The sequence below is a fragment of the Brienomyrus brachyistius genome, chromosome 1, assembly GCF_023856365.1.
Source record: "Brienomyrus brachyistius isolate T26 chromosome 1, BBRACH_0.4, whole genome shotgun sequence".
NCBI classification, from domain to species: Eukaryota; Metazoa; Chordata; class Actinopteri; order Osteoglossiformes; family Mormyridae; genus Brienomyrus; species Brienomyrus brachyistius.
This window is the reverse complement of record NC_064533.1, coordinates 50,907,263-50,931,858: the sequence shown is the minus strand read 5'-3', so window position 1 is coordinate 50,931,858 and position 24,596 is coordinate 50,907,263. Positions and strand designations below refer to the sequence as shown.

The 24,596-nt window shown below is 46.2% G+C and overlaps 1 protein-coding gene across 1 annotated transcript in view; it reads right to left on the bottom strand.

Annotated features, from left to right (window-relative positions):
- The window catches only part of rasa3 (RAS p21 protein activator 3), a 37,978-nt gene extending 14,935 nt beyond the window's left edge, over positions 1-23,043 (bottom strand). Inside the window, 5 exon segments of the mRNA XM_048972637.1 lie at positions 561-637; positions 1,393-1,487; positions 6,957-7,060; positions 7,810-7,927; positions 22,846-23,043. Coding sequence (XP_048828594.1) covers positions 561-637; positions 1,393-1,487; positions 6,957-7,060; positions 7,810-7,927; positions 22,846-22,900 — 449 coding nt within the window. The 5' untranslated portion in view covers positions 22,901-23,043.
- Between the last annotated feature and the right edge of the window lie 1,553 nt (positions 23,044-24,596).

Genomic DNA, 24,596 nt, shown 5'->3' with positions numbered 1-24,596 from the left:
CACCCAGCGATCGGCTGTGCTCACAGATACCTTTCGCCACCGTGTTTCCGGTTTCAGGCTTTTCATGAACAAAAAAAAAAAACCATAATAGGTCGGGATATGAATAGCAACATGGAGAAAGTCATGCAGTCAGACCAGACCTTCGGTTGGTTTCAATCCATTATGAGTTACAAGTGGAAGACCAGGAAATAGGATGAAAACCAGACCAGACATGTAGCTGTGAAATTTTGTACGGAGATGTGAGGTCAGAGAGAGAAAAAAAATTCAGTAAAAGGTAAACAGAGATTGACTGGCTGGGCTGTAATGTGAGCACAGGAAAACACAGATTATCCCTTCCGCTGAGGCCTGCAGTTGAACTCTCATCTTCCATCCCATGCTAGAACATCTCACGGCGATCTGGGTCGTCGCCTGCGGGGGGGGGGGGGGGGGGGGGGGGGGGGGGTTTGGCTCCCACGACCGGGTCCTGGTGCAACTGGCTTAGATGGGTCAAAGTAAGCCACCGGAATGGGAGTGGGGGGAGCACTTGCACGCTGGGAACTTTCCGGAGAGAGGACACGCACCGTGTGGCCAGCTTGACACAGACGACGCCGTTGTCTGTGATGACCTCACTCAGACGCAGCTCGACGTGGACCTTCCCCTGTAAAGTAATTAGTGTGGAAATTACAACTACAATTACAATTGCAATTACAGAACTATTCGTGTACAGATCAATAGCAGAATCTGATTATGTGAATGTTGACATGCTCATTTATTATCAGGTTTTGTGCCATATTTCTCTTTTATTTTTATTCTGTTTCTTCAGACAGACATGGTATGTTATATATTGCTGTATACATCACCTGCAGCAAAACTACATAGTTTTACTTTTTGTACATGGCAAATAAAAGGATTCTGAAGTCCTTTTGTGTGTGGGAGAGGTAGAGATGGAGAACCATGGTCTCATTTTGTGGTAAAACCTTATCATGGTCATCAGACCCCTAACCTCAGTGTCTGAGACCGGCATCATCGGCGTGGCCGTGTTTGTGGATGGGAGATTGGTGCCGGTGGGGAGCCAGACCGTGAGATGTAATGGGTGTGACCTCAGGTAACCTGAGAGGGGAGGATGCTGTCTGATGAGCCAGGTAACCCAGTAACTCAGTATTCCTGCTAACTGCCAACCGCATCGCTTTCGCCTACGCACGCCAAGCGGCGGTTGCTGTGAGATCTTTCGGAGTTGCTGTTTGTGATGAACACATGGTCCGGAATGATGGCGGGGGGGGTGGTTGGGTTTGGAGCTCAGCGTACCACATTGTACTGGATTACACCAGCCACCGGCAGACTGGAACAGCCCTGCATTCAGTGCTAAGAGTGACTGCACAGTCAGGGGTGAATGGGAGCGCGAGGGGGGCTCACCTGCACCTCTGAATCGGCGCTGACTGGCTGCAGTGGGAACCAGTTGTCTTTGCCATGGTACTTCTGCAGGTCCTCCTTCTTCACAGCCACCTTACCTGGGGGGGGGGGGGTTGACCCAAATTGGTATCAAGACTGATGTCACTGAGATCTGTGTAGGCAGCTCATGTTTCTGAGCAGACATGCCCTAGGATCTGAACTGGTGACCTTCTGATTACAAGCAAAGCATCTGAACCCTCTGAGCCATACAACACCCCCTGCACAATATGCTTATTTATACAAGTAGTAAATAACAAAATGCACTAAGTGCTTTAACACCAGGCTCCAGCGCACTGTTCTCCCTTATCACACTATAAGGTAGATGCGTGATGTGAACAGGTTCTCTTGGCTGACAGATTTGTGGCCTTGATGATTTCAGATCTGCCCTGATCTAATGCATCTCTGTATGACCCTGGGCCTGCAGTTTTCATGGGCATCCAGTGCCCGTTCAGGCTGAGACCCCAGCTGGTCTGAGGCAGCCAGCAAGGTCACCATACATCATCAATATATTTCTCTTCTAATGAGCACGATAATGACCATAAAACATGTTCTGATTGCGGCTTAAGAGAATGAATCTCCTGGCCAGAACAGAGGAGCATCCCAAGATCTTTTTCATACTGTGGGTTTTGGGTTTATGCTCATCTTTGAACAGTGCTGCCCCCCCCCGGCAAACCCCAGAGAAAGAGCAAATCAGCAGAGTCCGTAAGCTCCCAGACGCGCGATTAACCTCACAGTCGGAAGAGGAACGCGAGCCAACGAGCATGTCGAAAGCAGGTCTGCCCCCTACCTGCCTGGAGGCCTCGGCACAGCAATCTCGAGGACCGGCAGTGCTCAGCATTTCACGTTAATGAGTTACACGTGCATGCTGGAGCGGCCAGCGTTCCCTGGCATCACGCGGCACATTCAGTCTGACTGAGGGGGGGCAATTACCATGCTTAAAAAAAACAAAAAAAAAACACCTGCATAGAAACAGGTTGGCACACAATCTGGAAATGGAACATTGCCAAAAAACAAGCGATTTTGAGACGAGACGTGCTAATTATATTAGCTGCTTAATATCCATCCACATTCATAGTACTTTCATGGGCTGTGCAAGCTTCTGAAGTTCTGTTTTTTTTCGATGATTAAATTAGCAAACACACAACAAGGTCAATGAGAACGAGTCGAGGCAGGCGGATGAAAAAAAAAAAAGGCATATGAAGGGCCCACGCAGTCCCGACGTTGCCTTACCATCAACACCAGAGTAGCAATAATTGGGGAAATTAGGACCATGTGTACAACCACAGAAAAAAACGGAATTGCATTTGTTGCTGGTTCAAGGGGATAGCTTTTAACTGGTTTATGTGCCAGACACAAGTATTTCACAAACAAGAGGTTTTAGCAAAAAAAAAAGGGGTTTGGGAAAATGTCTGCCAGTCATATTTTGGTTAAAAATGGCTGGAACACAATGACGATAAAGACGACAGGTAAAATTCAAATAACGATGTTGCTGTGGAGCATTAAAACGAATCCTGGCAACCTAGACACCCAAGAGGAAAAAAAAAGGACAAAAATACTAAGAAAAAAGAAAAAAACTATGAATTCTGATCCTACCAACAAAGGCCTTGCTAGCAGGCTCTAGCCTCTCACAGTAATGGGCCTGCTGACCACAATCTACAGAAAATGAGAACAGATAAAAAGCACTGAAAATCTACATGTGTGAGCAGTGAAGAGTGCTTTTTCGAAGCGTAGTGTGAAAAATGTTAACCAAAAGTAACCAGGGTTCAGTAACTAGGGCTCCATGCAAGTTGGGTCAGACTGTTCACCCAGTGAGCCTCATTCAGAGCCTCGGTCTGCCAACGGTGACTGAATTTTGTTTTGAATGCAGGTAGCAGAGATGATTCCTCACTCTAGCACTCTAGTACAGCCATCTTGGTTCATGATATTTACAAAGACGTGATTGGTTTTACCAGAGACCTTAGGCCTCGCATCTACGATAAAGAAATCAGTCCTTTGGGGTGGTTGATCTTGACTGGAGAAGCCCTCAGAGAAAGCACTCCGGCGTCCTTGAGATCCACCGGCGCGATAACCGTGAGTACTGTAAATATGGATGGGGGCCCTACCAGAAAACACACACGGTGCAGCAACGCCAGCTGATGCTAACAGTGGAGCAGCCGCTAACGGCAGCGGTTCAAAACAATACAGGCCGGAATATAAATAACCACGACAGAAAGAGCCAGGCTTGGAGAAAAGACCCCCAAAGCCAACATTCCCTCAGAAAAACACAGGAAGAGCGGTACCAACGCCGTGGATCAGAACCGGATCCGTCATGCAGATTAAGCGACTGGCTATTTACAGTAAGCTTGCTGAGTAGCAGCCTCCTTGTGGAAACTGTGGGAAAGCTGGTTCCAAGGCAGCCACAACAAAACAGAAGCTCATAAACCACAGTTCAAGCATAATGAGCCGAAATGAGTCGTCTTCTCCCATCCTGCCACATGCCAGGAAAGACCCTCAAACTTTCCTCAAACGTGTTGGCTTGCTGTCCAACACTCCAGCGTAATAAAATAATCAGATATCCTGACACAAAAAAACCATGCAGCAGGCCAGTGTTAATGCTAAGGCTGTAAAATTCAATTCACGACTCGCACAGAGGTAATTACGTTAAAATACAGGTAATAATGATTAATGCTCAACTGGCATTTTATTTTTCTAGCACTTGTCCTTCACGGAGTTTGACTGGATACAAAACACAGCCACCAGTATAGGCCCGGACTGAACAAAGTCGGTTTATAAATAACCAGCATGGTGCTCAGTGTTAGAGTGAGTAGGCTGACAGAGATGCATTTCTGCGATGACTCCCATAAATACTCTGGAATCTGCCTTCAATTGGACAATACTACCCCACGGGCAACTCGAGTGATGCTCGTCCCATCGAAGCAGAGGACTATGGCACAGCCTGAGAGATGAGATCTCTCTACCAAAACCTGGAAAATTCCAAAGCCCTTCTATTTGTCTCTACTGTCAAATAATTTCCCTTAACATAGATAAAAAAAAAAAACACTGTGTGAGATTATGTGACTATCTGGGATATCATAAGACTGAGACCACTGCTGAGATATGAGCCAAAGGTAAGTCATTACGGAATGGGACTCTGGATTGTTTCATTATGTGGGATTTCACCCCCTCCCCCCGTCCCTGGGCAGCCCCACCCATACTGCCAAGATCATTTCAGTCTGTTAAATATGGAGAATGACATGTACATTTATAAAACTGACATGAATGCCATAATGTTCTGTATGTATGCAGAAAAATTGTTTCAAATCACAGAAGACTAAAACAGTGGCCTGCAATCTTCTGTACATACTCAGACGACGCTGCAGCACAGAATGAGAACATTACTCATTACTTTTCTAATAGTCAAAATGGCTGAAAAACAGCCTAAGTTTGGTTTGCGCTAAATAATAAATAATCCATGTCTTTATCTAGTAATCAATGTGACACAAACATTAACACTGTTAAAAATTATTATGTGTGTGTGTGTGTGAGAGAGAGAGAGAGAGAGAGAGAGAGAGAGAGAACGAGTGAGGGGGGGAATGGATAAGGATGCCGGATGTGGGATCCACATGCCTGTTTACCAAACTGCTGCCAGGCCTTAATGCATCAAAAAAAAACCCGTATAACGCGACTGATTTAACAGTCAAAAATGACGACGTTGTGCCTGCTACTTCCTTAAACGCTTTTATTCAAAGTGACCCAAACTGGCATATCTGTTTACCTTTGCCTGTCATTTCATATAGGCTCTTAAAACTAAGTCCACTACATATTAGAATTTTATGTTTGTGAGTATTCATTTAAATTGTACTTTTTCGCTTTTATCCAAAGTGACATACCTCTGAGAAAGCAGAGTTAAAACAGCTATGGAGGAATCCCTGGGATCTGAACTCACGACCGATTGCAGATAACGCATCCTGAATTGTCGAACCACGCACGGCTCACTTGGAAGTCAGTGAATTGTATTAGATTATACCAGTACAGATTATACCAGTAAAGGGTGTTAAGGAAAAAGGACTTTTTCTTAGAACAGCGTTTCTCAGCCCAGTCCTCAGGGACCCCCACAAGGTCCACATTTTTCCTCCCTCCCAGCTCCAACACACCTGTATCAGGATTTTGGTGTTCTTCACTGGCTGGGAGCAAAATGTGAATTAGCATTAGCAGGAGACGATGCTACGCAAGCTAAGAAGGGTGGAAATCGGAATTTGCCTCTAGCTTTATGCAAAATCAGCATATAAAACAGTGATGACCATCAACCCTGACAGAAAGGAGACCTCAGCTGTCTTGTCAGTTGGGTAACCACAACTATACATGCATGAACAAGCCCCCCATTTCTATTGGGCCCACCCCGAACATCTGCCATTCCCTATAACAGCGTACCCCTTTTTGGCAATCCCACAATCCCCCTCTCCAGGTGCCTTCTGGTCTTTGGCTTCAGCCTACACAGCACATCAATGAAGAATCCAGCACATGACATGGAGGACCAGCACGGTGACACGTGTAGCACAAGATGGGGATAAGCCCACAGCCAGAAGATAGGAGACTGGTCCGCACTAACCCCGATGTAATTATTAACCCTGCCTGACATTAAAAGAGATGTGGATTGTGTCGCGGAACAATAGCCAAAAGCTAACCGGGCTTAACAGGCATGCGGTTACAACGTCCGGCCGGGGATACAGAGTTTAACAGTGGCCTTAGGGAGAATGGGAGGCAGGAAAAAATAGATCCGATGTTCTGCTTGAGCTGAACCAAAGCAGCAAGATCTCCCCACTAAAGGCCAAAACAGGTCAAAAGCAGGTGGAGAGCTTGTTAGGGGTTAGGCTATGGAACAAGGGAAAGGAGCTCAGTCATGGATCATTTGGGAAAGAAAACAGGAAGTGAAGCAATTCTGCATCCATCCAGCTTTCAATTGCTTCCCTGGGGGGGGGGGGGTTGGATAATGGGGGAACCTGGAACCCGTCCCAGGCAGCAGAGTGCAAGGGGATGCCGGTCCATCAAGGCTAGCCTAACTTTGCCATGCAGCCTTCGCAGACAGAGTGGAGGCCGGATTCGAACCCGCACCTCTTCCTGTCACAGACAATAAGCATGGATTTCAAGGTTGATGGCCAGCTGTAGTTTAAGTGCAAACTCACAGTAGCTCATACTGTAATGTATGCTCAGCATCTTTGAAGTATTTCACCGATCTAATCTTTGTCAAATGAATACTCAATTTCAATTAAACATTGAGGCGAGTTATTTTATATTAATAACTGTAGGAGAGATACCAAGCGCTGAAAACTGGCATTCATGAAATAAAGTAAACCCTGGTTACCCTGTACTGGAAGGTGGATGTATAGATGGGCAGATGGATGGATAGATAGGAGGGATGGATGGATAGATGGATGATAGATAAATGGATGGATGGATGGATAGATAGGAGGGATGGATGGATGGAAGCTAACAAAACCACCATTTTTTCAGCAATACAATACACAGGCTGCCCACACTGCATTTCTTACCAATGCTTGAGTCCCTCCTGAACACGTCCCTGTCAAAGATGTAGAAGGAGAGATGACGGAAACTCCGAGGGATTTCACAGTAAAAGTCTTCGCCGTAGAACGGACTGGAGTGGGTAAAGCAAAAAAAATTAGGGATTATATGAAGATTACAGCTGTAAATATGACCGTTTGTGGAAAACACAAAGGGAAGAGGCATGACTGAGGTTGCTGGAGAAATTTCCTGGAGTAACTATGCCGTCACACCTTCGTGCAAAGCACTTAACCCAAATTTGCATGCGAGGCACATCCAGCTGTACAAATGGGTCAAAAGTGTAAAGCTTTGGAAAAAAAAACTTCAGCCAAGTGGATGCAACACTGAGGATTCTCAGAAAGTTTTCATTTCAACATGGTCTCGTTTCAGCACAGGCGACCTCATCTCAGCCCAGGAGGACGTCCGCACGACATGTGGACTTGGCGTGGCCCAAGCATGCTGGTCACCCAAATGTCACTTTCACCCACCTCTTCCACTGGCAGCTATCCGTTCCCTTTCACTGGATATGGGGGGGTGAATGAGGGAAGGGGGCAGGCATTGGGAAAGGAGCTGCCAGTATCAACAGGGTGGAGTCGGGTCAGCCTAACTCCAGCTAAGACGGGAACGAGCTACTAAGAGTCCAGCACACAAGACGAATTTGGGATTCATTCATAAATGCTGACAGACTAAACAAAGATGTTATCTTGTTACTTTTTGTTGCGCTCTATCTGGCACAGTCTTGAGGAACACGGTGAGGAACATCTATCTGAGGAACAGTTGGCCAACCCAGGAGACTATCTTCTGTATCAGACCCTGGGAAAGCGGAGTGGGCCAGGCACTTACCACAAGGACTTCTCAACGATCTTGGTCCTGAACACTTCCTCCTGGTCCAGGTTTACAGTACAGTAGCAATCCCTCATCTTGTTGGGGCCTGGGTATGGTGGAATGTTTTTGGCTTCACCTGTGGAGATACGAACGAGGGGAATCGCATGAGTGGGCGGCCAGGGGTCGCTCTCGTCCAAATGGGCCAATCGAAGATTCTGGAGGGTTGGGGGGGTGTTGGTTGTTGGCGTATATGTAGGCATGCGCTATGGGGAGGGGCCCAGCTGATGTGTGATGCCCCCCCCCCCCCCCCCATGTTTTAGAACCTGGGCTTCATACTGAGCCGCACCCAGGAATGTGACGGACCGACCAACCGATGGTCGAGACGAATAAACAGGATGGCAGGCGACCGATCGGAGGGAACAGACCAGCAGGTGCAGCAACAGTCCGCTGCAACCGCATTAACATACGTGCACTCAGTTGCAGCTTCCGGGCGCGGCTGCCATGCACGCGGACCTGCACAGACAGAGATGCAGGTGCCGTTGGCCCCGCGGAGGCGGACAAACCCACGGCTCGTCAGGGGGCCTCTCTGACGCTGACAGGCACCACAGCACCGTCTCCCCCCATATCCTGCTGCGTGCGCTGGGGCTCACCCCAGTCCGCCATTTGACAAACACAATATTTTATTCATTATATGCCAAAATAGTACATTTTTTCCCAGGGAAAAAAAAATCATAGCTTTATATAACTCTGACGTGTACAGTGTTGAAATATGACATATATTATATGCACACGATGCCGGTCAATCCATTAGGCAACAAAGTAAAACGGGAGGGCGAAGTTTGGGGGGGGGAGGTAGCGGTGAAGCCTGCATAGGCCAGTGGGTTTCGATCGTTCTTGGAAGACCTTCTGCCAGAATGTTTTAATTCCAACCCGTCACGTTCATTATTAGCCTATTAAGGAGCACCTCACCCTGATTAAGGTAGGATTGGGATGGAATTATTCTGGCAGGGGGGGGCGCCAGGAACAAAATTGAATGCCACTGACCAAGGGCAACACATGTTCTTTGACCAGCCCTTCACCAGTGTTATAAAATGCAAGCGAGATTTGCTAATTGGTTACAACCCCATTGCGATGCTGCGTAAAATGCAGACGGAACGCAATAATATGCAAATCATATAAATCCATGTTTCATTGAAAACCGAAGCTGAGAAATTGTTTTATGAGAAATATACGGTCAATTAGAATTTGACACCAGCGACCATTTCAAAATAGTTGGGACAACAAAAGATCGGAAAAGTCGAGTAATGCAAAAACAAAAACAAAATACCTGGGTGAATATCTCACAACTAATTAGGTTAATCGGTAACAGGTTAGTAAGATGATTGGATATAAAAAGGGCCCCCCAGAGAGACAAGGTCCCTATGCAGTGGGGATAGGGAGAGGTTCACCACTCTGTGACAGATTGCACAGGGAAATAGTGCAACGAATTTAAGAATAATGTTCCTCGACGTAATATTGCAAAGTATTTGGGAATTTCATCATCTACGCGACATAATATCATTCAAAGACTCTTCGGGTCCTCAGGCGGCGCTGCATTAAAAACAGACATCACACGATTCTATAGCATAAATCACGCATTGGCTCAGGAACATTTCGGAAAACCAGCGTCTCTGAACATAGTTCGTTGCTTCACCCACAAATGCAGGATGAAACTCTAGCATTCAGAAAAGAAACCATATGTAAATATGATTCAGAAAAGCGACCGACACCTGAGCTCATTTAAGGTGGGCTGAGGCAAAATGGAAAACTGTCCTGTGTTCTGACAATTTCAAATTCTTTTTGTAAATCATGCATGCCGCATCCTCCGGGCTATCCAGCATGTTATCAGCGGACAGTTGAAAAGCCAGCATCCGTGATGGTGTGGGGGTGCATTAGTGCCCATGGCACATCTGGGAAGGCACCATTAATGCTGAATGATATATAGAGGTTTTGGAGCAAGATATGCTGTCATCCAGACTTTGTCTTTTTCAGAGAAGGCAAGATCACTTCCAAAACTCCAGCAACTGGTCTCCTCAGGCCCCAAACGTTTACAGAGTTGTTAAAAGGAAAGGTGATGCAACACAGTGGTCAACATGCTCCTGTCCCAACATTTTTGAAATAGGTCGATGGCATCAAATTCACATCGAGCACGTATTTGTCATAAAACAATAAAGTTCCAACATTTGATATATTCTTTTATATTTTTGTTCTATTGTCAGTTAAATATGGGTCAATGTGATTTGTAGATCTTTGCATTCTGTTTTTAATCACATTTTACTGAGCATCCCTGCTTTTCGGAAACAGGGTTGTACTTGGTTATTGAAGAACACTGAACACCAGGAAGAGAATTAGATGTTTATGGGAGCTGTGAGAAGGTACATAAGTGTCTGCATCTCACCCAACCTCTGTGGCATCAGGGTGGAGAAGGTGTCATCTAAGGATCCTCAGTCTTGCTCCTCACATCCACTGTGCTCCTCTAGGATTATAGAGCCCTACTGTTGCATCTGTACCTCTGTCATTCCGGCCTGCTGCTTGTATTCATCTCATTCGCCTCTCCCGCAAATCCTACCCTTCTGATCTCGGACTGAAATGATTCGTTTAACTGCTAGTTCTGTTCTGCTGGGAGCCGTTCAAAACAGGCGGTGACCTACTTTCTGTTTGTTGTCTTGTTTGGAAGATGAGCGCCTGTCTGTGCCGTTTTACTGCCTGTCGGTGATCGGCGCGTGAGGAACGCGACAATGTGGGGGATGGAGGTTTGTGCTTGTCTACACGTGAGTGGAGAGACACTCGGGGTAACAGAGCTGAGAATTGGCAACGTGCGGCTGATGAATGTGCTTCTTCAGCTTCGCCCTGTCAAGGTGAGAGCTTCTTCTGCGTGTGTAGAGGATGACAGCACCCTGCCTACGCCTGTTTGCACCAGCACCTACTGCCTCTGCATGTCAACAATCCCCTTTCATCAGTGCCCCCCCATCATAACCCCCCCCCCCAACGCACCCCCGCAAACCCCAGACCAAATCACCCTCATCCACTTGCTTAAGAACCACTAGCCTAACACTCTAAATATTGACACCAAAACACCAGCTTGCGGTATAGAAAACATTTCAGTCTCTATGGCACCCAAAACACTGATGAATGATCGCAGACAATGGCAACGAGGGGAAGGCTGAGGAACTGGAGATCCTTGGTTGAGTCCTGCTCATGCCCATGTAGGAAGTCCAACGTTGGCGGCTACCTGGCCAGCTCTGCATCTGTGGCACCCAGACATGAATGCAGGACCTTCATTTGCGCCCAGGACGCGAACCCAAAAATGTTGTCATTTAGCCGAGATGAAACGCCAGATTCAAGCCAGGCGGTCTTTGCTGGGAGCGACAGAGATAAACGAGGCCTATTTCGCAGAGTCAGGTACGAGTCAGACCACATCACAGACCCAAGCAGGTCCACAGCTGTCTGTCATCACCGCACCGAAAATAACACTCATTTCAAACCCGCACCGCCGACGCACCAAACAGTGCCTCTCGACTGACTGAATGCGCGAAAGCGGATAACGGGCCGCTGTAAGTGCCACACCTCGGTGGCGTTTCCATGGCAACAAGGTTCGTTAAAGAAACTGCAGCGATAAGCTGAGCCACACCTGCTCCGGTACCTGACAAGCTATTTTCAGTAAGTGCCCCGTACCCCACCCTCTGGTCAGTTTCGCTCTTGATTTCCTTGTCACTGCTTCCAGCTGCTTCTCCGGTTCTTCTTCTCTCAAGCCCTCCATTTTGAAGCAGGTTTTGCTTCCTGGGCATTTTCTTTCTCCCTGGGTCTGACATGTCTTCCCAAGATATGAAGCGCAGCTCTGACGCAGACTAATAAAAAGGGTCTCTCCAGGTTCCTCCTGACATGAGCTCCAAAGGGCTCCATGAGCTCCATTCTCTTGCCTCTTCTCTGCTCACTCTCCCATTTTTACCATCCTGCCATGGACCACTGCTAGAGATTTGATGGTTCTCTTGCAACACTGCTATTATGACTTGGGGCAGTACACCATCACATATAGTCTACCTGCAAACTCCTCAGGATCTCAATATTACCAGAAAACAAAACAAATTTACAATAGCAAAATATCATACCAAAGTGATACCATCCATCCATCCATCACCGTAACCGCTTAGTCCCAACTGGGGTCGCGGGGGGGGACCAGAGCCTATCCCGGGAACAATGGGCGCACGCAGGAAACAACTCTTGGCAGTCGCCAACACACAGCAGGATGCACCCAAAGTGATACCAAACTTTCAAAACTAGATGCCTCCTTTGAAGATGTCCTCTGTAATTCTTGCTCACCTCTTAACTGAACACAGATGCTCAGATTTACAGTTTTTAGTAAATTTATAAGAAATTTACAAGAAACACAGAATCTGAAATCATCAACGGCTAGTCGTTATCTATTTAGCAGATGTGTCTTAGCCAAAGTGACACCAATTCTTTGAGAAAGCAGGAAGTCGTGGTATCCCTGGAGCCTCGCTCTGGGAATTCAACCGTGGGACTTGAACCAGTGCCCTTGTCATGAGAGACACAGACATGCTGAGTCACACACCATCCCTAAACGCTAAACCCTTAAAACATATGCTCACGCACAGATTAGCTCTGTACTTCCTGGCCATTCCCATGTTTTAAGCAAGTCCTCTGAACCCTTTCCCTTCCCTCCTCCAACCCCAGCCAGCGACGGCCAATCCCCCCTTTTCTCATTGTGTTGTCCCACAGCACAAGCTGTGGTGGTGGCTGGCGGGACCATCCACTCCTCATCACTCTACAGACCGTAAAGCTTTCCTAAGAATCATAAACACAGCTGGAGGAAAGCTCTACTCAAAGAAATTCAACCACGGCCCTACTAGCAGGTAGTCTTTGACAGGCACTGCCATACAGCGACAACCGGCGCACCTCTGAGGAGACCATCAGAGCAAAGTTTTGTCGCCCGAATATTGAAAGGGATGGTGATTCTGGTTTCTCAGCTGCTAGCATTTAAAAACTCTTCGGGTTCATGTATTTACTAAGCAGGAGGGTGTGAGCTACTGGTGAGACACACTTCTGCCTCACAGCAATGTAGTTACTGGTTACATCTCCACCCAGTTTGCTTGGGTTTTTTTTTTTTTTTTTACTTCCCAGCTCGCACCAGCGATTCAGAGTCGTTCCCTTGAATGACTGTCGGCGGCAACTCATTGAGGGAATGTGTATATGTCCCTGGATAGACATTCTGTCTGGCTTAGACATGCCCTGATTTGCCCTATTCTTGCCAGGATGAGTGTTGTATCACCATAGCCCCGGCTGGCTACGCGGTTGCTATAACTGGACCAAAAAACAAGGGTCCTGTTTCCTTTCCATCTTCTACCAGTTATAAATGCAAAAAGACTTCACCACATTCTTATGTGTTCGTCACCATTCCGCCAGCCAGACTTCCCTAAACACAGTCGACGAAATGACACACACACAAACACACGCAAAACTGCAAACAATAACCTACAACAAGCCGCACGAAACGGAATGCAGACACGCTTTGATAAGGATGCCCACATCCATGGAAAGTTTGTCGTTAACGGGAAAACGGAGGCTTACCGAGTCACACGAGGGCTGTTGACACTCAAGGTCACACAGCAGAAGGTTTTCCAACAAGGTCACGACGCTTCTAACAACACTTATAAAATTCCAGATATAATTATATGACGATCCCAAAGCAACGAGACCACAACCAGACGACTCACATAACAACATGCACACGTCTATCAATGACTTTCAACATTTAACCCCCCAGGCCAGGCTGGTTTAGGTGACGACAAACTCCCAGAGAAGTCATGGTCTATTATGCCATCCCAGAACCTACACTTCTGTTAAATGCTTCGATTCAAAGAACATAACTGATAAGGTGAGGTACTTATCGTTCGCTTCTTAAGTTCCAAGGCGCCCTGCTCCCTTTCAAATTCACACCATACAATAACGTACCTGATGTTAAGAGATCTCATTAACCCATTAGCCGTATTCTAACAATCTGCTAAAATTAAGCAACACTGCATGAGACTCTCGCACTAAAAAGACCAGGTTACATTAAACTAAATGGTAAGATGTTTGGTGACTGAAAAAAGCAGAATAGAAACAGGTTTGGTGGATCATGTCCACTGTCTAAATCTGCACTGGAAGGCCAGGAGAGAGGTCATGGAATAATTCTGTATGCTGGCACAGAATTTGGTCCGTAAATTAGACTAGGCCAAAGGCAGTACCCGCCTCACTACGAGGGCAAGACCCCCACATATGCATGAGCTTGGTATTCGGAGGTAAACTGCGGCAACATTAACGCCTCACCACGAGGCGAAACACCAAAAACAGGAAGTGCGACCTCTGATCTCTAGCATCTGTTCTCTGTCTCCTGTTTCCCAATGAGCAGCTAAAACAAGACAAAGAATGAGGCTGAAAGAGAAACAAGTTATAAGACGCATCCTTCAAGAAACTGACCGTGCATCAAAATGACCGCACAGACAATACAGACAAATATCCGAAGTGAATAAGAGACAACTATAGAAATAAAAACGGCCCCCACCACCGAAAAAAAAAAAGCCATTAAGAAAACCTTCCCTAGACACAGAATTGATAAAAGACTGCACATCACAAATGGAGGTTATCACCCCAGGGCATATGGTTTAATTCCAGCTCTGAGTGGGCGGAGTTTGAATTCTCTCTCCCTGTTCGGATTCCTCTGGGTTCACCGGTTTTATCTCACAGTTTACAAAACAGACAAATCTGTGACTGTAAATTGCCCACAATGTGCACGTGTGAAAGGGTGCCCTGCAATGGACTGGCACCCACTCCTAATGTGCTTCCTGGAAAGGCATTGGATAAACAGATATGGGAAATGGATGGATGGATGGATGAATTTACAGGTAAATATCCAGCCAACTATATTAATGGGCAAAAGCTGAGATATTAAGCTACTGAGCTTGAGTATATGACAAATGTTCCAAAAACAGTAAAGTAAAGACATATATAAACAGAAATAAATATTAATTAAAGTCAACCAAAAATGAGGGCCAGGCTGTCAAACAAAGGTGAAGTTGAAGGGGTATGGGAATCTGAGGTGGGTGACAAGATTTTCATTCATTTTCTCATGGTCTCAGATGAGGAAATGAGCTGATTGGCTCTGGCAGCAGGAATCTGATTTGAAACCAATCAAATTTGACCAAAACATTCTGATGTCATTCTCCGGGGGTGGCCCAAAAAGAGCAGGCATGGCTTTCCCGACACTGGGCCTCACTGTGACTCTGCTCTTCCGGCCGAATGAATGGAAATTAAGTGACGGGATTCGCTGTTCAACACCTTCCGCCCTCACCCAACCCCCCCAACCATCACCCCGCGCTCTACTAACTACAGCCAGTCCTGAGAGAGCGCCATGTGACCTGCGGGAATAGCCTCCCATCGCCATAGCGACAGACATACATAAAACAGGGGCTTCCTGTTTTGAGTGATGTGGGGCAGCTTGCAGAACAGGAAGCCTTCTTGGGGAGTACCATCACTAACCGGGAACGCCAAGAAACTACAACAGCAGTGTGTGCTCGCGTGCGTGTGTGTGTGTGTGTGCTTAAAAGGACTTCCAGCAAATAGTGAATAAGAAAGACAGAATTGTGTGCGCTTGCACCGCCTCCGGGCCGATGTCACAGTCGGTCCCTTTATGAATGACGGTGCTGGCGGCAGTCGGGGAGCAGGAAACCCCTTCTCAGCTTTTGTTAGCGCTCAGTCACGACCATTCAAAGTGTGAGTGTGTGTGGGAATGTGTGTGCGGGGGTCATTCATTGCACCTGAACTACTTTACCAAGTGAAAAATTCACCTTAAAATATACAGAGGCCAGTTACAAACAGTGTATTGTGTCTGAATTTATACCAGGTCATGGATTAAAAAACACACAGGATGACGTAAAACGATCCCTTTCTCTCTCTATCTATCCATCCACCCTCCCTCCCTCCCTCCGTCCGTCCGTCTCTCCCCGCCTAAGGGTACCCTGACTCATTCTCTTTCCCTTAATTTCCCAAGTCGGCTAATATTACAATAAAACAGAACCAGAACACGATGTGTTTTTTTTTCGTTAGTCAGAATGCTATAAGCGCCCACTCTCCACCTTGTGACACAGCCGGCGGGAGAGTGTGTGCATGCACACCCAGGGTGCGCTCCCACACGCATACCGCCGCCATATGACCCACCGCAAACGGGGCGGGACCGGCGTGTGCAGAGGTAGTGAGCGTGTGGCACAGGTACATACAAGTGTGATCATCCGGGGGGAAGGAGGGGCACGTGAGATACAGCAGAAATGGCAATAGTGCCAGACTCCAGGTTGGGGGGGGGGGGTTTACCACCGTTGCTGTCACCTATTAGAAGCATCGATAACTGCAACACTCCCATAATCCTCCATAATAAAAGTGACACACTTAAAAATCAAGCACGCTCCATGCCCCCAAAACTCCTTAAAAGTGCCTTCACCAGAAACCTCAGACACACATGTGTGCACACACACAGGGAGAATAAAGAATGTCTGTTTATGACGACCTGTGGCTGACAAAATGTAATCAAAAGAGGAAATTAGAGCAAAAGCCCCTCTACTAAAGATAAAACATGAAAACGAAAAATGTGTCGGAAGTGAGGTTTGAATGGCAGAAGAATGGTGAAAGTGTGAAAGAGGCAGTGAGATTACAGGGCCGGCTTTCTGCATGGCTTCTCCAGCATTTACTGTTGAACTGCGTTCGATTAAATGTATCATATAAATGCAGTCATCCCCATTAGAGGAGGCTAACTCATCCACTGAAAGCTGCTTGTAGATTGTATATTAGAAATGAAATGCCCTCTTTTTCAAACCTGTCATCTTCCAACGGTCCTTAAATGCTGAAACTTTGACTGAATAAAGCACGTAACGAAAACAAAAAAATAATAATATTCAGTGGTCAATTAGCTTGAAGTCGCACAAAGCTAACAGTGAGAAGAGTGAGAATCTGTGCATGAATCTTTAACGTCAAATATAGAAATAACAGAAATGAAAATTCCTCACAGACTCCCAGTAACGTGCGGTTAAGAAAAGAAGACTCCAATCAGCTGCTGTACAGAGCCCCAAAGCAGAAAAACGTTCAGTCATAAGACCTCTGTGCTTTTCAGGAAGATCAGATTTAGTTAAAAAAAAAATTTGAAAAAACAACAATGCATTTGTAACCTATCAGCCTCAAAAGGGTAATAATCTCACATGATACTGCCACTCAGAACCAAGGCAAGAGAACCCCAGCGCTTTTTTACCTCCTAGCAGACCGTCGGGATGCTGCATTTACATTCCGTGAGGGGGGCCGGGCAAGGAGACGCAGAGCAAAACCCCGAAAATCACAGTCGGCTGTTTTGTCCCCTTTGAGCCTTTCATCTTGTCGCTTGTTTACTTCGCTGATGCAGTCATATATCTGAAAGTGCTATTCCAAGGTTCAAAATTAATATCACGGTTAACTAGTCCTGTCATTACTGTTACTGAAAAAACTTTTGCTAAAACAATAAAGCAGTTGAACCAAAGCTGTACTGAGAAAAGGATCCGTTGGGCTTTGCTACAACTGAGTAAAGATGTTTTTAATCTTTGTTGTGTATATATAAAATTTTTTGATGATTTGTTTAATTATCACTTTTAGCTAGCAGTGTACTGTATATATCCGTGCACCTAATAATCACAATTTATGTTCCATTTACTGTATTTGTGTGGCGCGGAGACAATTTGGCAAAACAAACCCTTCCCTTGTATTGCCAATAAAGCTACTTATATTTGAAAATTGGAGAGCAGAAACAGGAAATGAGGTCATGGCAATGGAATGCCAGCCCTGTCCAAGATGCTCAGTTTGTAAGTTTCTGAGCAGCAGTGCCAGCGAAAGACAGAGCGCGCGAGAGAGAGAGGGGGTGGGGTGGGGGAGGGGGGGCTGTTAAGACACTCCCCCGCAGGAAGAGGCTGAAGGATGAATGCAGGGTTTCCGTCCCTGACAGGCCTGCAGTTTGGTGGGGAGCGAAACGGAACACCTGGTCCGCAAGGCACCGTGAGAGAGAGACGGGCAGCTCTAGCGGGAAGCTCATTACCAAGAGACGGCAGGCCGGATGCATGCGGGTGACTCAGAAAAGCCCTGACAGCACAGATCCCGAATGGCCACCGCAGGAAAATGCGGATTCACCGGCAAAACACCCCGGAGAGCCGTGTCTCCTCATGAGGCCTCATCTCCGCAACGACGACGACACAGGATCTGCGCTTCAGCGCACTGTCAGATCACATAATTCACAACTGCCGCCCCTAGTGGGGGGGGGGGGGGGGGGGGGGTGGGTGTATGAGGATGGGGGACACGTTAGCAGTCCAACGACCGCTCACCAAGGCACGGCTAGTTAATTACCAAGGCTTCATTACCTACCCAGCCACTAACCACCCGCCTCCTGACCCATTTCCTTCCCTTCTTTTCACTTGCAATCGGCTCGTAGGAACAGCTTCAGGAAATACTCACATGCTCATTTACCGTTTATTTATTTACCAAACACTTTTTTCCAGAGCACTGTACGATTGGGAAAGTAGGGTCAGCCAGTCCCTGGAGCGACTTGGGGGGGGGGGGATTAAGGGCCTCGCTCATGGGCCTGACAATGACATCACTCTGCCGATCCTGGGATTTGAATGGGTGAACTTCTGAGTACCCGATGAGGAGCACACCGCCTCCAAATGTAAACAACACCACTTCTCAAGCTGATTACATCAGGCGCCGGTGGGGTATAAGCAGACACGTCGAAACGTGGGTGGGGTGGGATCATTATATGTGCATTTACTTTATGTAGCAGACACTTCTGTCCGAAGTGAGGCAAGCAGCACATTACAAACACGTGGCTATCAAGGTGTACTGCATAAGTTAGGCAAGGCTGAGTTTCCAATGGATGCCGAGTGTCAATATAGTAACAAGAGCTAAACTAGACGTAGAATGAAACTAATAAGGTGACTACCCAAATCAGCAGGCAAAGTGGGTCATTAGCAGTAAAGTGAGCTGCGGGTAAAGGGGGAGCAGAGTCGAGCACATCATCGCGGGGGGGGGGGGGGGGGTGTGTTCAGGACACTGCTGGCTGTGGAACGTTTCTAGGCGACTTAGTCACTGTGAGAACTGAAAGTTCTTTTGGGGTTACAGGGCACAAGTCATTTTACAGCCGGCATTCACAAAGAGAGCATCACATCCACTGCCGAAAGATGCTCTAGTCTTTCACGAACCACACCATAAAACAGCCAAGATCCTCATTATGTCCCTTCACAGTGCAGAAAATGCCAATCTGCCAGCCATTTTGCTAACACCACTGCGGCACAGACGGCCCTCTCTATCAGTTAAGACTGTGTCATTGTCCAAAAATGCTCATAAACAGGCAGTAACACACTAACCACTTTCACAGTTACACAAATGGAGATGCCCGAAGATCCAATCATTACCCTGCTGTAGAAAAAAATTGATTGATTTTTGATTAAAGAAATTGTGCCTTGGATAGACTTGATGGTTATTTTTAGCACTGAACTCTAAACCTTGCTGCTGTGGTCCAGATTAATGTACTATTAAGACGCCAGTATCCAGACCTGAGAAGCTGACAGCTGTTTCCACTTTAACTAAGTTGCTCTTGATACAGGTAACATAGTTGGACTGAAAAAAAAATTCTTTGTCTGCAATGGCAAAAGTTTTCCCCTCTCATGACTTAAAGCAGGACGAGTAAACATTGGGGAACTTCTGGAAGACTACAAATGAGGCTTCTGGGTGAGACTATTTTGAGCGGGAGGAGGCAGCAGTGTTTCTGACACCGTTCCTGCCGTCAAAGGCACACTTCCCCCTGCTTCCAAGCGGCACAGGAAACCCCTCTCCGCCCCCCCCCCCACTTGCCACTAGGCTCGGACAGAACAGCTGCTGCGAAAACGTCAGCACGTCGGCGAAAGGGAGACCACGAGAGCAGCGTGTATTTGTGCAAGTCCAGCCTAAAAATGAAGTTAACTGGTTTGAATTAATCTGTTGCTGAGCAAGACAAAAAAAAAAGACAAATGTCTTTGTAGTCCATCCAGCCAATCAGGAAGTTTGAGGCAGTCTCAAGTTTCCTCTGTTTCCGGTCCATAGGCCCAGCCTCCACATCCCAACAAAGCTTTCCTTAAAACATGTGGGCTTCAGGAGTGACCGTGAAGAACATGCAGCACTCGTTACGCTTCACAGAGCGACCCTCACACAGACTGACGCACTGGACCCTGTCAGACTCGACACGAACTTCTGCATACCAAGGGCTACCCAAGACGGTATCCCTCCAGTCTCGCACGGAGCATCAGGCGAGCCTCAGGCTCTGAGGCCTTCCAGAAGGACAACATTATAGGCACACCAGAACAGAAATGATGGCAAAGCCACAGTCTGCCAGCCACGTGTGGTTTTATGGATTAGATCACTAAATATTGCTTTCCATATAAAACTCCAGAATTCCTCATCTTAACTTTTTTCCCCAGCACATATTAAAATAAGCCATTCCTAGTATATGCATTGCAAATTGTGGTATAAAGTTCTCTTTTCTTTCTTACCTTTCAGCTGTTTCATTCACTTATTTTGCGTGCTATTTTAAAGGGACAGACTTTGGGGAATATGAGTGGGGAGCATGCAATGACTCCCAAACAGTGACTGTACCTAAACCCGCATTCAATTAACAATTAAATAAAGTTCAAAGTGCCAGACCGATATTTATGTCTGATTACAATATCGGCAATAGTAATATGCATATGCATGGTTACTATGAAGATGCAGGTGTTTGAGCATGATAATTATGGAGTCTGCTTTAATAACAGCATGTGTGATTACTGTTGTGGCATCTTTGTGCATCAGCAGAGAACGTGGGAAAACAATCAGTGCACTCATTAACACATGCTCAAGATAACCGGTGTGACAATATTACAGGTTTTTAAGACAGTTCGGCCTTGTGATAAATACACAAGTGTGCGGATGTCGTGCAATCGTTTCGCCATTCAAGTGTGAAATAACTCAATGTCCCAACGCCGGCCACGCTGACTTCCGGAGTGCGTCCCAGTTCAACTGCAACTACGCGGGACCGCGCATGGCGCAGGTGATGAGCCGCAAAAGGGAACTTAATGAATTCACATCCTAAACCACGAAGACTCGATTTCACCATTGAAAAAACCCCGCTGGTGGAAACTGCAGCTTAAGAAAGAAAGAAATAAAGTGCATCTGGTTTTTGTGGCAGGTGAACTGAAATACTCTCAATGTTGAAGAAATGACCAGCCGCTATATAAACTCGACAAGCGGCGAAAAGAACAGAAATAGCAACGAGATGAAGAAAAAAAACAGGACCATATCCAGAAGTCAAGGTACTGATCACAAGATTATCGCTTGTTATCATTTTCAGTCACCCTCCACATCTGTAACGTATTATTTACTGAGGTTTGCTGTGGTCTCCCGTAATTCTCCACGGTACTGATTCTTTCAGCTTTAGCCCACATTTCTTTACTACGGTTTTAATGTTTCAGTCTTATCACACTAGTTTTCTATCTGCAAATATATTTTGCAGACCGTCTCTCAAGAACGACAGTTAACGTCTTTGCAGTATCCAACTGTAATACTAATTCGACGCTATACGGGCTGTTAACTGACAGTGTCATGTTCACCGTATTTCAATTGTAATGTCAATTTCCTGTAAACATAGAAATTACAAGGGACGGTGCCTAGAAAATAATAATAATAATAATAATAATAATAATAATAATAAAAACTACAAACGAAGCTCCGAAGCTCTCCTAAGTAGTACAAGTGGTACAAAGAAAGGTAATGGCATTTAAACATCAGGTTCAACTCAGGGTCCTTATCGGATGTAAAGAACGACTACCCCCGGTTATCTTCATATCCGGAATGCTGTGTTTTATGGTGGCCCCCATCGGCAGGCTGATTTCTCAAATCTGATTCATTTTTAGATCAAAATAGTGAAACCGACACACATATACACACACACAAAATTAAAAAAAATCACTGTCTGACTCAAAACCAGACAATCCCACTTACAATATTATATGAGGTATCCTGCTTTCCCATTTCAAGGCAATGTTCAGACACCTGTAATAAATGCGTTATTGGGACGTCACAATAGGACACCTGTAATGAATAGATGGAAATGTTCCACGGTCCAACGCCTGTACGCCGGGAATTAATCGCACGCGTTTCCACATGTCTGCATCTGCCTATCCGGAGATCAAAGGTCCGATGTTTGTTACCAGATTCCTACACAGCTTTACGAGCATGCATAGAAAAGCGGGATCAAGTTCACTGTAATTACTCTTAACTAATGAATTCAAAAAACGATTAGGCAATGCAGATGGCAGTGATCAGAGCATCGACGTCGGCAAACGACATTTCGTCCCCCCATACGAGTCTTAAGCACATAAGTTCCACCCCATACGCCCCCCCCCGGAGACCTCCAACGAACCAAGACCGAGGGAACAGCAGCTCCGTTATGTCAAGACAATCAGCCAGCGTTTGAAAGGAAAAAGGCGCAGCATCGACAAAATCCACCCCCAGTGGCCCGATAAAGAAAGTCCCTCAGCCATCTGGTCCGGCAGCTGTTTGCACAAGACGGCCACTTCCCCAGGCTTGGCATATCTCTGAATCACATATGCCCCGGCGTGCACCATTCTGCATTTTGCGCCGTTGCATACCACAACTACATTTCCAGCAACGCATCCACGAACGTATCCGTTTATCCCAACACTCCTGCAGCCAGATGAACCGATTTATGTGTAAAGCACCATATGAGATGCGGCTAATACATGCATGGACGACGATTAACGCCTCATAACTGGGGGGTGATCCAGCGTTGCCTTAAAGAAACAATCTGTATGTGATCTGCATTGCAATATCCTTGGGGAGCACTCGGTCGCTCTCTCGGGGTCTAAGCGATGCTTTCCGACACGCCAGTGTAAAGAGGCGGAATATAGGCTTTCCACTCACCGATTTTGATTTTCACACTCTGGAATACCCGAAGACCTTCCTCCTCGACCGCCATACTCACAAAGCCCGACTCTTCTGTTTGCTGCTGGACAGAGAGAGGCTCCTCCACTCAGCTCACCGACGCAACTCTACACCAAGACGGATAAGCTCACTGCGCCCCACCAGCGCACACTGAGTCGCTGAGACAGACTGCTGAAAGTCGCCCTAAAGCTGGCAAGGGTAGGCGGGGCTCCTCCGGCAAGGCACCGCTATGAGTTTTCGGTTTAGTTCATCGGTGAGTCCGATATAAAGCGCGGTGGGACTCAATTGGGCGAGGCAAACAGCACGCCGCTTTTAACCAATCTGGAGCTGCCTCGCATTTGTTGCTTGCGTGGAGGGATACAACACACCGTGTCACGTTTGGGGAGATGCATTAACGTTTTGAGCATTTCATTCGTGCCGATGAAGTTTAACAAGTACTGCAAACATTCAAGTGATTATATTAACTAAATACATTGCTACACATGATTCCTTCATTATTATTTATTATATTATCGTAATAAAGTCATACATTATCATTTATTAGTAAGATGCTAAGTAACAATTGTATGTTAAGTCGTCGATCCTACTTATTTCACACAACCGTTTAATGACATTTGGCCAACCTCTTCATCAGCATTTAAATATGACTGGATCAAGGCCAACAGATTAACATGAAGACAAATAATGTATATTGCTTCTCAATGCGCGTCAGCCGCATGCTCCAACAATAGTGCCTGTATCTCACGAAAATGTTAAAACATTTTTTCATTTAATTCATGTCGATTTTAGCTATATTTAAAAGTAGCAAACCAGAACATTTTGCTAAATCTGCAGACAGTTAAATAATTCGTCGGCCTAACGCTGTTTTTTTTCCTCTCTTTTAATCTGGGTTGAAGCACGGATGAATACGCCCTGTGGTGAACCGCGAGGGTGCGCGCGCCAGTCAGCGACGCCAGTTTAAACCCTTCAGAAGATGTTGCTCTTTGGAGCTCTGGTAATCTGCCACATGGTCAAGCGATCAAGAAGTGCTGCAGAAAGTTCTGCAGGTTTTGTGCATGCTTTGAAAAACAGACCCATTCTGTTAAAATAATAGATTAAATACGAAGACGTTCGCGTTTTTGTGAATGATGGTTAAACATATAAAGTAATAAGTAGTAGCCTACAGCAAGGAATTGTTATTTTGACGTTATAGGGTCCATTTTCCGGGTGCCCACAAGATCTGTGAATGCAATAAAAAAGTGAAAATGCAAAAGTCTCGTATTTTATTTGGTTGCTTGTGGTTGAGGATAGGGTTGGGTAGAGGTTAAGGACGCCATGTTGGGATTAGTTTTCCCCCTAGAAATTAATGGAGAGTCCCCATAAAGATATGATAACAAACTTGTGTGTGTATGTGTGCCGAGCGCGCGCGCGCGTGCGTGCGTGCGTGCGCGGATTACGGACACAAGTTATTTGATTGCTGAAAAAATATAGCAAAATAAGATAAGGAATATGTGCCCGAATTATGGCAAAATACTGATATTTATACGCCAGACTAAGGGACAACCGGAGATATTTTCAGCATAAGGTGCCCATTTTGTTTCTTACTGAAGTTCTCAATTTTTGTGTCCTCTGTCCATGTATCATGGGGTAGCACTGACAGGAAAGTAGCACTGACGTATGATGACCACTACTCATCTCCACAATCAGAGTGAACGATTAGACTACTGCAGAAAGGATGCTGTTGTCACGTA